Raw genomic sequence first — 13,073 nt, forward strand, 5'->3', positions numbered from 1 at the left:
GTACGTGGGGATTTTCTTGCCTTTTGGGAGGTCTGAGGTCTTCTGCCAGCGTTCAGTAGGTGTTCTGTAGTCATTGTTCCACATGTAGAGGTATTTTTGATGTATTTGTGGGGAGGAAGGTGATCTCCACCTCTTACTCCTCCACTATCTTGAAGGTCCCTGCACTTGTTTGTTGATGGGTTATCATGGCAGTGGGAAGCACAGAAAAAGTTAATTATCAGCACAGACTAAAATGGATCAATTTGGACTTTGGTTTAAAATTAATTAAAATTCTGTTTCTAGTGTTAAAAAAAGAAAAAGAAAACTGAATTTTTTTTCAGAATTATTATTATTTTTAACATCTTTATTGGAGTATAATTGCTTTACAATGGTGTGTTAGTTTCTGCTTTATAACAAAGTGAATCAGTTACACATATACATATGTTCCCATATCTCTTCCCTCTTGCATCTCCCTCCCTCCCACCCTCCCTATCCCACTGCTCTAGGTGGTCACAAACCACCTAGATGATCTCCCTGTGCTATGCAGCTGCTTCCCACTAGCTATCTGTTTTACGTTTGGTAGTGTATATATGTCCATTTATCTATTAGTTCTATCTACCTAGTTGTTTCCCAATTATATATATATTTTTTAATTAGCTAGCAGGTAGGTAGTAGAGCACATGGTGGGACATACACAGGGTATTATGGCCTAAAATGCAAACTCGTTAAAATATGCATACACATATATATATATATGTGCATACACACACACACACACACACACACACACACACACACACACACACACACACACACACACACACACACACACACACACACACACACACACTAGGTTGGCCAGAAAGTTCATTTGGGTTTTTCATAACATGGTACAGAAAAACCCGAACGAACTTTTTGGCCAACCCAATATATGTATTTTATATGTAAGAATAGGAAAATAACTGCCAGAATTTTGTAGTGACTTAAGGGTAAATTTTGTTAACCAGTCTCAGAGGCCATGAATTTGTGGGTGACATTATCTAATGGGTTTTTAAAGGAAAGTAGTAAGTATAGGAGCCCAGCACTATACCTTGAGGTTGGCAGCAATGAAGATTACTGTGCCCTTTATTTCAGTGAAACTGGCTAAGGCAGTTTATTGGACTAAAGGGATTCTTGATCTAATGTGACACTTCTTTCTTTTTTGATTGTTGGTATATTTGTCAGTATACATTTATTTAAGCACCTATCTAACCCTGAGGAAGAAAATACTTTCATTTTTATGAAGAGTAACCATAGCAGCCATGTTTTTGCTGTTGTCATTACTTTTAGGCCACAGTACATTCATGACATGGATAAGATAAATGGCCTTTATACAACTTTCCACTAAAATTATGTGGCCAGTAAGACAGAATTGTGAATGTAATCTGTTTCTTATTTCCCATTGTGACACATACTCTAATGTAGAATAATTTCTCACCCTACTTTCCAGAAGGAAAGAAGCAGAAAAAATTGTCATTTATTTATTGGATAAATAATAGTGATTAAACATTCACTGTTATTTATTAAACATAAATAACAGTGATTAAACATTATTGGATAAAAATAACAGTGATTAAACATTATTGGATAAAAAATAGTGATTGAACATTCACTGTGTGTCAGAACTGTTTTAGACACTGGGTGTATAGTGGAGAGCTAAATAACATGGTCTCTGCCTTCATGGAGTCATAGAGTAGAAGCTGCAACTGAAATGCACTAATAATAATGCTTTTTATGTTGACACCTACATTTGCATATTGCAGTGATTTTCAACCCTGGCTACATAAACAAATCACACACCTAACCTTGTAAAGAGTCAGAGGTCCGACTTTTAACTTTGGAGATTCAGATTTCAGTATGTTTGGACTAAAGCCTGTGCACAGGGATATTTTTTAAAACTCCACAGATGATTCTTATGTATAGCTGGTATCGAAAAATCCTAGTGTATCAACTTGTAGTTCTTATACTACGTATATTGTCCCATTTGACCTCTGGATAGCAACCATTTCTGTTAAGTAGAGTAGGTATTACTAGCCTGTTACCACAGTTTTATAAATTAAGAAACTAAAAGCTACAAGATCATGTACCTCATAAATAGCTGAGATAGATGCAGAAACCAGGTCCTGTGACTCTTCAGAGAGAAGTCTATTCTTTTATTAATTAAAACAATTACAGAAAAGTCAATTGGTTTTTTTTGTGTGTGTTAAGGGTGAAGAAAAAGATGCATTACTACACTTTTTTGAAATTGTGACTGATTCTCTCTTCTGGCTATTGGGAGGACATGTTCAACTCATCCAGAATGGTAAGAAAAAAGATTTTTTAATTGATAGTCATTGTAGAGTCACCTGCTAACAGTTTGTTTTTTTTCTAAAAATAAATACCCCATTAACTACAGATAACCACAGTTAAATGAAACCACACTGAAATAACCCCACACACAAAAAGTAAAAGCACATTTGGATGTTCCAGCTTTAAATAGACAACATCAACAATGTGGATGTTACATTAAGTGGAAAATTGCTAAAATATAACTTTCTCCTTAGTTTTTTCTATTTAGCAAATCTAAGGTAAGGATTAATGATCTTAACAGTTTAGTCTAGGGAAAATCTTTTTTTTTTCCCCCCAAAGATTACAGTTATATTTTAGACTTAGTATGATAGACATCCCTATGTACAGAGTATAGATATAATTTAACTCACAGCCTAACTATTGATGTAAGAGTAAGCTTTTATATAGTGATATTTTACTAAACTTGAAAGTTACTATATAGGATTTCTGTACTTACACTGAGCAATACAAATACATGTTAGTTTTATATTATGTTTCCTTAAGACTAAGAAAGTAAACTAATAATAATCATGACAACATTCTTACCTTCTTGAAAGATTTAATCTAAGAGAAATGTAATTATATAGGAATAATATAAGAACATTGATATTTTTTAGAACGTTAAAATTGAACTGAATATTAATATTTTATTTTTTACTCTCAGAATTATGTCTGTGCATAATTTAAAGAGTCGGATAGTTCCGTAAGAATTGTTTAAAAAATACACACAATCCCTGGCCCTCACACCTCACTCCAGTTCCCATTTTCTAAAGGCAACTACTTTCGATTAGTATAACTAATACTTTTGGTAGTTATATCCACATAGAGCTAAGTAACATGCTTGAATACTTCTTTTAAAAATAAGCATTATCTATTCATTTCCCATTATAGAACAAATATTAGTATAAACTTCCCAACTTAAAGAACTATTTTATCAAAAATATAAAGTACTTAGCCACACTATAGTGAGATATTAAAGACCTAGTTAATGAGAGACAGTGAGAGAGTGAATACTTGAAAAATTTTTAAATACGCCATATTCCTTTTCAAAAATTATAACAAAAGTGACAGTACTCCTCAGATCAATCTGTAGATTTAAAACACCAATAAAGTAGGTATTAAAACCAAGGTAAACAATTGGATACAAAATTAGGATGTCCAGTAACCTTTTCTCTCAAAAGAACCACCTCCTTGGAGAAATGGCTGACTATATATAGGTATGAGGTAGAAAATATGCAAGATAAGCCAGAAGTATCTTGAATAACTAGATAGGAAGGAAGCAATCAAAGTCTGTTAGGATTCTGTGAAAAGGACTCAGGAGCCAACATAAGGAGGCTTCTACTAGCTAAAAATGCGAAATTTGAATAGTAATAAGGGTAATAACTACAGTGGATTAAAACTCGTCAAATATGGTGAGATTATTAACTTTAACCTTTTATTATGGAAAGTAGAATAGTATAATGAACCCCTATGTACTCATCACTGAGCCTCAACAGTTATCAACATTTTGCTAATCTTTTTTTTATATATTCCCATACCATTATTAATAAAAGTTACCATTAGAGTCTGCTAGGGGACCAGTTCATTTTGAAAACTGTTAAATGGAGAGTTCGGCATTTATACTGCCTTTTCTTACATATTGATGAGGAGAAACTTTTCTTTATAAACATATCCCAACTAATAAGTGAAAAGGGTATGATAGAATAGTGCTATTTTGCAACCTTTAGTGAATTATCCATCACTGTCAACACCTCAAAAGGAGAGACAACCAGATAATAAGTGCCTCATCATAACCTCACATATGACATGGATATGCCAGAAATTCAAACATGAATCATTTTGATCCTGGAGCTCCAACTACCAATTTTTAGAAGGTCAGAGAAACATTAAATTATACCCCAGGAATGCAGTTAGCAAAGCTAGACTGTGGGAAACTCATAGGACAATTGACATAGTTTCGTCAATAAATAAATTGCAAGGGGGAAAAAAGGTAAAGTAGAAACCCATAGGTTAAAAGAAATTTGAAAGATAACCAGTTCCAATGTGTGACTCTTAATTGGATCTTGATTCAAATAAACTTTTAAAAACTCACACAAAGGGCTTCCCTGGTGGCGCAGTGGTTGAGAGTCCGCCTGCCAATGCAGGGGACATGGGTTCGTGCCCCCGTCCGGGAAGATCCCACATACCGCGGAGCGGCTGGGCCCGTGAGCCATGGCCGCTGAGCCTGCGTGTCCGGAGCCTGTGCTCCGCAACGGGAGAGGCCACAACAGTGAGAGGCCCGCATACGGCAAAAAAAAAAAAAATTCACACAAAAAGTGGAAATGGGAGGACTGACTGGATATTTGATAAAATCAGGAATCATGACTATTTAGGTTAGATAATGGCTATGTTTTATTTTTTAATAATTCATATGTTTGGGGAATATGTATTGAAATACTTGTGGATAAAATGATTTGATGTCTTAGATTTGCTTTCAAATAAAATGAGAGGCAGGAAGTAGATGGGATAGGGTGAAACAAGATTGTTGGTGAGTTGATCACTGTTAAAGTTGAGTGACTGGTACATGCAGGGTCATTATACTGTTCTCTCTTACATATGTTTGAAACTTTAATTGTAAAAAGTTTAATTAAAGAAAGAAATGGGCAGAAGTATCAGTTTTAGTTTGGGGGACCAAATAGTTATCTGACTGCACTTGAAAAACATAATAGAGGCTCCAAAAATAAGTTATATAATAATATAAGACAAATAGTATAAAAAATAAAGTAGAATAACTTTAATAAATTATCATAATTTTTCCAATATAGAAAAAAGGTATATACACACTAGATACTATATGATTTCAGTGAATTCAAACTTAATTAAAGAGTTGTTAATGAAACATCTTTAAGTAGACAAAAATGGAAAAATACACTTATCCCAGCTACAGAGGAGAATTTTTTTGCTATTAAAGAATAGAAAATTAGAAGCCATAAAAATATTTAATAGTAGTGGTATTGTGCTTTGAAGTTGTTAAACATTAAAAAAGAATGGTATCTGGTGAGATATTGAAATACTGTATTATATAAATAGAAATGAAGAACAGTAGTTAGTATGTGAAAGAAATCAAATACGTTCCCTCAGGAAACTGAAAGACGAAAAGAGGAAAGTTGTTTTGTAGAAGCTAGGGTAGTGTTCACAGAGCTGCCTTGCCAACATACCTGATCCCACTTTAATTAAAATTCTGAGGGGCTTCCCTGGTGGTGCAGTGGTTAAGAATCCACCTGCCAATGCAGGGGACACGGGTTCAAGCCCTGTTCCGGGAATATCCCACGTGCCACGGAGCAACTAAACCTGTGTGCCACAACTACTGAGCCTGTGCTCTACAGCCCGTGCGCCGCAACTACTGAAGCCTGCACATCTAGAGCCCATGCTCCACAACAAGAGAAGCCACTGCAATGAGAAGCCTGAACACCGCAATGAAGAGTAGCCCCCGCTCACCGCAACTAGAGAAAGCCCGTGCACAGCAACAAAGACCCAACACAGCCAAAAATAAATAAATTTATTTTTTAAAAAAATTCTGATCAGTTAGTGAAGAAAGGACTATAAACTGACATTTACTGGGAACCTACGCTGTTCTAGGACATTTTACAGTAGTCTGTGAAAGAGCTGTTATTTTTAGTTTTATACAGGCAGAAATAGATGTTCTGAGAGGTTAAGCGACCTGCGTAAGCATCCAGTGCCAAGTCTTCATAACTGGCTGCTCAGAACCTAAAAATTATAAACCAATACAAACAAATACTCTTCTGGGTAATTAATGATTTATTATTATTTAAGATAAGATATTAGCAAACATGATAAATATGATACATTATATAACAATTAAATTTTTAAGGACATGAGCCACTGATTACGGTCATCTGTACCATTGCTATTCCTTCACATTCTCTTTTTTTCACAGAAAATTTGGTTTTTTTCACTGAACTCACTGCTAGAAAAGGAGATTCAGTTTTAGGATTTTATATTTTACTTTTAATTTAAGGGGAGATAACAGTAGATTCTTAGCTTAGTATTTCTTTATTTTTCTTTTAATTTATTTTTGGCTGCATTGGGTCTTCATGCTTTCTCTAATTGCAGCTAGCGGGGGCTACTACTCTTCGTTGCAGTGCATGGGCTTCTCATTGCGGTGGCTTTCTTGTTGCGGAGCACGGGCTCTAGGTGCATAGGCTTCAGTATTTGTGGCACACGAGCTCAGTAGTTGTGGCTCGTGGGCTCTAGAGTGCAAGCTCAGTAGTTGTGGCTCATGGGCTTAGTTGCTCTGTGGCATGTGGGATCTTCCCAGACCAGTGATGGAACCTGTGTCCCTTACATTGGCAGGCACATTCTTAACCACTGCGCCACCAGGGAAGTCCCATCTTAGCTTAGTATTTCTTTATTTGTAACTGTCCATAAAAATGGGATAGCTATCTATTATAGTTATTGAAACTATTCTAGAAAATCTTTACTGCAAAGTATATAAAGGCAGGAAGTTTAACAGAAATGATTATGCTTTGGCTTGGTTTTGAAAGGGCAAGTAAATACTAATTGTATCATCATAGAATCTTAATCTTATTTTCTCTTCCTTTAGTACTGCGAAGTGATCATTTCTTGCACTTACTACAAACTGACAATGTTCAGGTAGGATCTACGGTCATGACCATGCTACAGAACATACTACAGATCAACAGGTAACTTGGCCTTACAAAATATGTAGAATTTTTTTATTTGTGATCAGAAGCATTACCAATTTTATTCCAATTTCCCTAAAATCTTCGATTGCATATGACTTGTACATGGCATTTAAAAAGCTCTATTATTACCATTGTATTTCAGAAAAAAATGGATGTAAAATACTGTAAAAGATTGGAAATTTGTTATCAAATTTGTATCTTATCTTAGAGCTTAAGAAGATTTTAATCCAAATCGCAGGCTTAGAGAAGAAAAATTACTGTGATATCTGAAGGAAGATATTGGGATCACAATAAAAAATATTTAATCATATATTTATTTAGCAAACTGCAAGCTTAGTATTTGCCAGGTGCTATAGAAGGGCATAAAAGAAGTAATAGGCAATTTTCCCAGGTTAAAATAGAAAGGCAGAGTAAACACTGTTGAAATCATTGATTCTTTCAGTTCAATATGGATTTGTTAAGCATCTACTATACATGCCAAGTATTTGTCTGTCATTGGGTTTACAAAATTGATTAAGATATGAACCTTGTCTTCAAATAGCTTACAGTATAGTGGAAGAGACTAACACATAAGGACAATTATATTACAGTGTAATAAGTTACCATGTTTAAGGGTACACAAGTATTAGAGGAGCTCCTAAACCAAACTGAGGGGGGGCTACTTCCTGGAGAAGGTTAACACCTGAGATGAAACTTTACGGATAAGAAATTAGCCAGGGAGGAAGAAGAGAAAACAGTATTTCTAGGCAGAGGTAACAATATAAGCAAGTGCACACAGGTAAGAAACAACATGCAGAGGGTGAAAAGTAGGCTAGAGTTTATAAGACAGGATACCGTAGAAGAGAGAGCTACACAAAGAGAGAACCCTAGAGATCTGCAGAGTCCCCTACAAGTTTTCAGTAGAGTACTGATCAGCACATGCGTTTGAGGAAACTATCCAATGTCGTGGAAAACAGTAATCCAGAAGGATTAAAAGGAGCAGTACCAGAAACACAGAGCCAAGAATACTGACTGATTCCAGCAGCCAAACTGGAAAACTACATGAAAAATGGAGCACTGAGAGTACTCAGGATGGTTTCATCCTAGTAGTAAGGGATAATAGCACTAGACTGAGCACCATTTTGGATCATCCCAACAAAATGAAAGCAAGATCTGAAAGGATCAAATTGTTTCCAAGCAACTTAACCACATCTGGTTATTGAAACTGCCTACATCTTAAAATTTTCTTTATTTGTAAAGTAATACAAAGGCAGGAAGTTTAGCAGAAATGGTCATACTTTGATTTGGCTTTAAAAGGATGAGAAAATCAAACTTGTGCCATGATAGAATCTCTGCTTTGCTCTTTTTTTTCCCCCTCTTCCTTTAGTAATACAAAGTAATCATTTCTGCAAACTGATGATGTTCAGATAGGATCTACAATCATAACTATGTATAAAATTCTAGGAAATGTAAATTAATTTATAGTGACAGAAAGCAGATCAGTGGTTGCCTGAGTATAAGGTGCCAGGGAAGGTAAGAAGGGAGGGACTACAGTGAAGCAAAAGGAAGCTTTGATGGGTGATGGGTATGTTCATTATCTTGATTGTGATGGGGAAATGTCAGAACTTACCAAATTGTACATTTAAATGTGTGCAGTTTGTTGTATATCAATTATACTTTAATGAAGCTGGTCAAAATAAAAAATCATCAGGTCTTTATGAGCATTTTGATACGGAGTAAAATAAAGGATGCATTCAGGTATGACACCAAGTTTTCTATAATGGATAATAGACAGTGGTATAGCCAAAACAAATTCAATATTGGTTATGTCCAACATAGGTAGATATTTTCAGCAGACAGAGAAATAAGAGTCCATGCAAAGACTTGTACACAAATGTTTATAGCAGCTTTATCTGTAACACCCAAAGACAAGACAACTTAAATGTCTACTGACAAGTGAATGTGACTTCTGGAAGAGATCTGGACTAGAACTGTGGACTTATGAGTTAGCCTAAAACCGATAGTTAAAAACATGAGAGAAGATGAGCTCAGTGGAAAATATGAATAGACTGAGAAAAGAAATGGGCTGAAAATAGAATCCTGGGGAGTAACCTTTAAGGGGTATATTGGGGAAGGGGAGCCCACAAAGAAGACTGAGAAAGAATGGTCAAAAATCTGTAAGTAGAGGATGGAAGAGGATCAGAAGAACATTTTATCACAGAAACTGAATGGTAGAGAATATCAGGCATAACCTTTACGGTTACTTTTTCTAGTGGATAAAAGTCATTTATATTGTTGTTGAGTAAGAATCTCTTTGCATTGTTCTCAGATAATAATCATTGCCATTATTTGCTTTCTACAAGCCAACATCTACTTTTACAGAATTGCAAAATATCCTAATCAGTAGTAAATGGATAATCAAAGGTACACACCCCTAGAAAATCACATATTCCTTGGTGGGGTGAGTAAAAGAACACCCAGTAATCCCTTTTGACTATTTCGACGTTTCAGGTAATTTTTCATGACATCAGTAATGCAACATGAGGTTGTTAGTGTAATAGAGGAATACTAAAAGAAAAAGTTCCTTCTATATTAAGTACATGATAATTGAATTCCTATAACATGTTTGTCTTCGTACATCATTAAGCAGTGAACCATGTACTTAATGTCCTGTGATCTTCCTCTTATTATTGCCTTGAAGCTTTTGAACCATCTATTTACTATTTTGCACATTTATCTTTCCTCCAGTATTTGATTGCAAGTTTCTTTGTCAACTTTGTATTCCTTACTTTACCTAGCATGGTGCCTTACAGTAAGAATTCAATTAATTGATTTAATGTGATGTATTTTTGGAACTAAGCTATCTGCTTAAACTATTGGTTATCTTCATGGATCAGGCCATAGGCATTAACTTGCTGCACCTGTAATGTTTAATTTTTTGAGATACTTATGTGTCGTTTAGTAACGGTACTTTTTTTTTTATTTTGTTCTATTAGTGGTGATTTACTCAGAATAGAAGTGAAAACCCTGCATTCAATTTTAGATGAAGTTGTTTTCAAACTTTTATCAACTCCTAGTCCAGTCATAAGAAGTACTGCTACAAGGCTCCTACTGTTGATGGCTAAATCCCATCAGGAAATTTTGATTTTACTGAGACTAAGTGCCTGCTACAAAGGTAGTACATATATTCTTTCTGTTCTTGAAAGTCTCAAAAAGAACATTTTTATTGATGGTTTATGGAAAACAAAATACCTGTGTTTTTAAAAAGTCAATAATTGAAATGTGCAGATAAACTCTGTCACAGCAGATAACAGTTCAGGGAAAAAACCTTTATGTAATCCAGCCATCTTCATGTCTCAACAGGTGGCATATGATACCTTATTGACAAGGTTACAATGAATATTTGCTCCCTCTCTGACAAAAAGGCTGTGTATTGATTATACCATATAGTGTAGTAAAATAATGACCAAAAAAATATCAGTGATCTTACCTAACTTTACTGAGAAAATAGAGCTGTGCTTCAGAGATTGACAGCCCTTTTGATCTTTACATCAATTAATAATTACTCTTCAACTCCTATACTGCCTTTCCTCAAAGACAAACAAAAAATTTCCCTCACCTCCAAAATCAAACATATATGTGGATAAAAAGTCAGAAAACTTGAGAAGGAAAGGACTCAGTGTTTTACCATTACCATAGAATAATCTTTCATTTAATTGAGCATTTACTATGTGTCAGATGACTATTCCTCATACTTTATGTGTATTAAAATATTTAATCTTCATAACAATCCTGTGAGATGTTTACTCTTATCCTCATTATATAGCAGTGGAAACAGAGGCATGGGAAAAATGTAGGTGTTTACCCAGAATTACTCAGGTAGTTTTTTTTTTTTTTCAACTGTTAATCAAAGTTATATGTTAGCTTTGTTTTATTTCTTTGCTAGCCAGAGCCATGAATCCATTACAATATATTTTCTTATTTGGTATGGTCAAGAAGTAGGTTTCTAATTGATTAAATATACTTACTAATACAGGGTTATATTATATATAAAATTTCAAGAATTAGAATATAATGTGATGCATTTAATACCAAAACTATTACAATGGCCTTTAATCATTCTTGATGATTTGGAAGGCACTTCAGTGACTTATCTTGCATGAGTCATTACTGTGAACATTGTAATTATTTTATGTATTATAGAAATAGGGAGAGAAGTGCCAGTAATAAAACTGTCTAGATGATATTGTGCCAGATACACATTTTTTTATTTCTGTAATTAGATTTCCTCTATAGAAATGTGAATGTCCAACAGTTCATTCTAAAGGAATTTTATCTTAAGCTGTCTCCCTTTCTTTTCTCAACAGTAGAACTTATTCAGTTTCCTCAAGATATTTTACAATTATTAATACTGCTGAGAACTTGAGTCTTGAAGAAAGTATGACATGGAAAGACCTATCTAGTGGCTTCCCCATTTGTACACTCCAAGGCCATTTTCCCTTGCTGATGTATCTTGTGTACATACATTATAATACATCATTCCTCCATACGCTGGAAATAGTACTTACTTTGTAACTTATATTACTACTCAGTTTTAATTTGGGATGAAAGTGCAGTATTTTAATATTATAGCACTTCTCCTATAATAAATGCTCAGGAACCTATTGATTTACCCCAAATTACATACATTACTGTATATTTTTATGTAATAATAACTCCATATAATTAGTAGTAACTAATAACCTGCTTAAGTGCTTCCACAGGATAGGCATTTACTCAGTATGTATTCATTATCTTTTTTTAAATGTTTTTGTTTAAGGTATTTATGTTCAAAAAAAAAACCACAACTATATGTCTCTACCCTTTGACTTATCGCAGTGATTCCATTCTCCCTTTTTTTTTTTAATTAAAGAGGTTGACTAGACAGATTTTGCATCAGATCTCACGAGTAAGCACATAAGAACTCCAGGACAGTGGAAAATCCTAAAGACCTCAATCTAGAAGTTTTTGAGAAAAGGAAAAAGAAAAATCATGTGATTAATCTTGTTATTGTTTTCATTTGTTTCTAAACTAGACTTTTTAACCTCAAATTAATTCTGATTAGATAGCAAAATCATATTTTATTATTAATAGTTGTGCCTTTGTTATTGCATTTCAGGACTCAGAAGTCTACTAAATAAACAAGAGCCTGGGACAGAGTTTAGTCAAGAACTTAGACAGCTCATTGGTCTTTTAAGCCCTAAGGTCTATCAGGAAGTAGAAGAGCAGGTATTAAATTATAAAAATAATTTGCATGATATTTACTAACATTTCAGTAAACATTTTAGTTTCAAAATATTGGATAGTGGTAGTCTCTTGAATCTTTTATTTGCTCTCTCTCCCCCTTCCTTTACTTATTTTCCCCTAATATCCAGAGCAGCCATAGTTTGATGGGAGAAGGAGTTGTTTATGGTCTAAATTTTTAACCCCAGAGCCTTTTTTTTTTTAAACCTATACAAAGAGTCCCTCATACCCTTGAATCTTTGAATAAATGAAGCCAGGCATAGGAAGTGAAGCAAAGAAGTTAAAACATTAAATAAGCAAAACTATGAAATCCTTGTAATGGGAATGGAAGTGAGATTAATCAGGGAGAATTTGAAGCTAACTAGACTGTATCTTGAATACATTCTAGATAATGCCTAACTGAGCTTCCTTTGGGAGATCAGGTTTAATATTCTTAGGCCTTCCCTGTCCTGGGCCTATGCAGATGTTGCCTCCTCAGCTTATTAAAAATGGAGATTAATACTTGCCCAGGCCTGATATTTTAAGAAGTAAACTTCTAAAAAAGACTTTCCTAGAGATGTCTCTAAATTAATTCTGGCCTTTAATTTCAGAAACTGCATCAAGCAGCTTGCTTGATTCAAGCTTATTGGAAGGGTTTCCAGACTAGAAAGAGATTAAAGAAGCTTCCATCTGCTGTGATTACTTTGCAGAGGAGTTTCAGGTAAAAAATTTGGGTGAGAGGAATTATGATCTGAGAGGGCTAGATGTATCTTATTAGAG

The 13,073-nt window shown here is 34.5% G+C and overlaps 1 protein-coding gene across 8 annotated transcripts in view; it reads left to right on the forward strand.

Annotated features, from left to right (window-relative positions):
• IQCB1 (IQ motif containing B1) overlaps window positions 1-13,073 on the forward strand; it is a 46,014-nt gene that overhangs the window by 16,219 nt on the left and 16,722 nt on the right. For 7 of the 8 annotated variants that reach the window (XM_067738730.1, XM_067738729.1, XM_067738735.1 and 4 more), the window contains 5 exons: window positions 2,227-2,320; window positions 6,950-7,049; window positions 10,028-10,206; window positions 12,190-12,299; window positions 12,905-13,014. In XM_067738730.1, the coding sequence (XP_067594831.1) occupies window positions 2,227-2,320; window positions 6,950-7,049; window positions 10,028-10,206; window positions 12,190-12,299; window positions 12,905-13,014 (593 nt within the window). The remainder of the gene's footprint in view (window positions 1-2,226; window positions 2,321-6,949; window positions 7,050-10,027; window positions 10,207-12,189; window positions 12,300-12,904; window positions 13,015-13,073) is intronic. The other variant, XM_067738736.1, reaches the window with a different exon arrangement.

Source organism: Pseudorca crassidens, chromosome 5 (genome assembly GCF_039906515.1).
Source record: "Pseudorca crassidens isolate mPseCra1 chromosome 5, mPseCra1.hap1, whole genome shotgun sequence".
In the NCBI taxonomy this organism is placed as follows: domain Eukaryota; kingdom Metazoa; phylum Chordata; class Mammalia; order Artiodactyla; family Delphinidae; genus Pseudorca; species Pseudorca crassidens.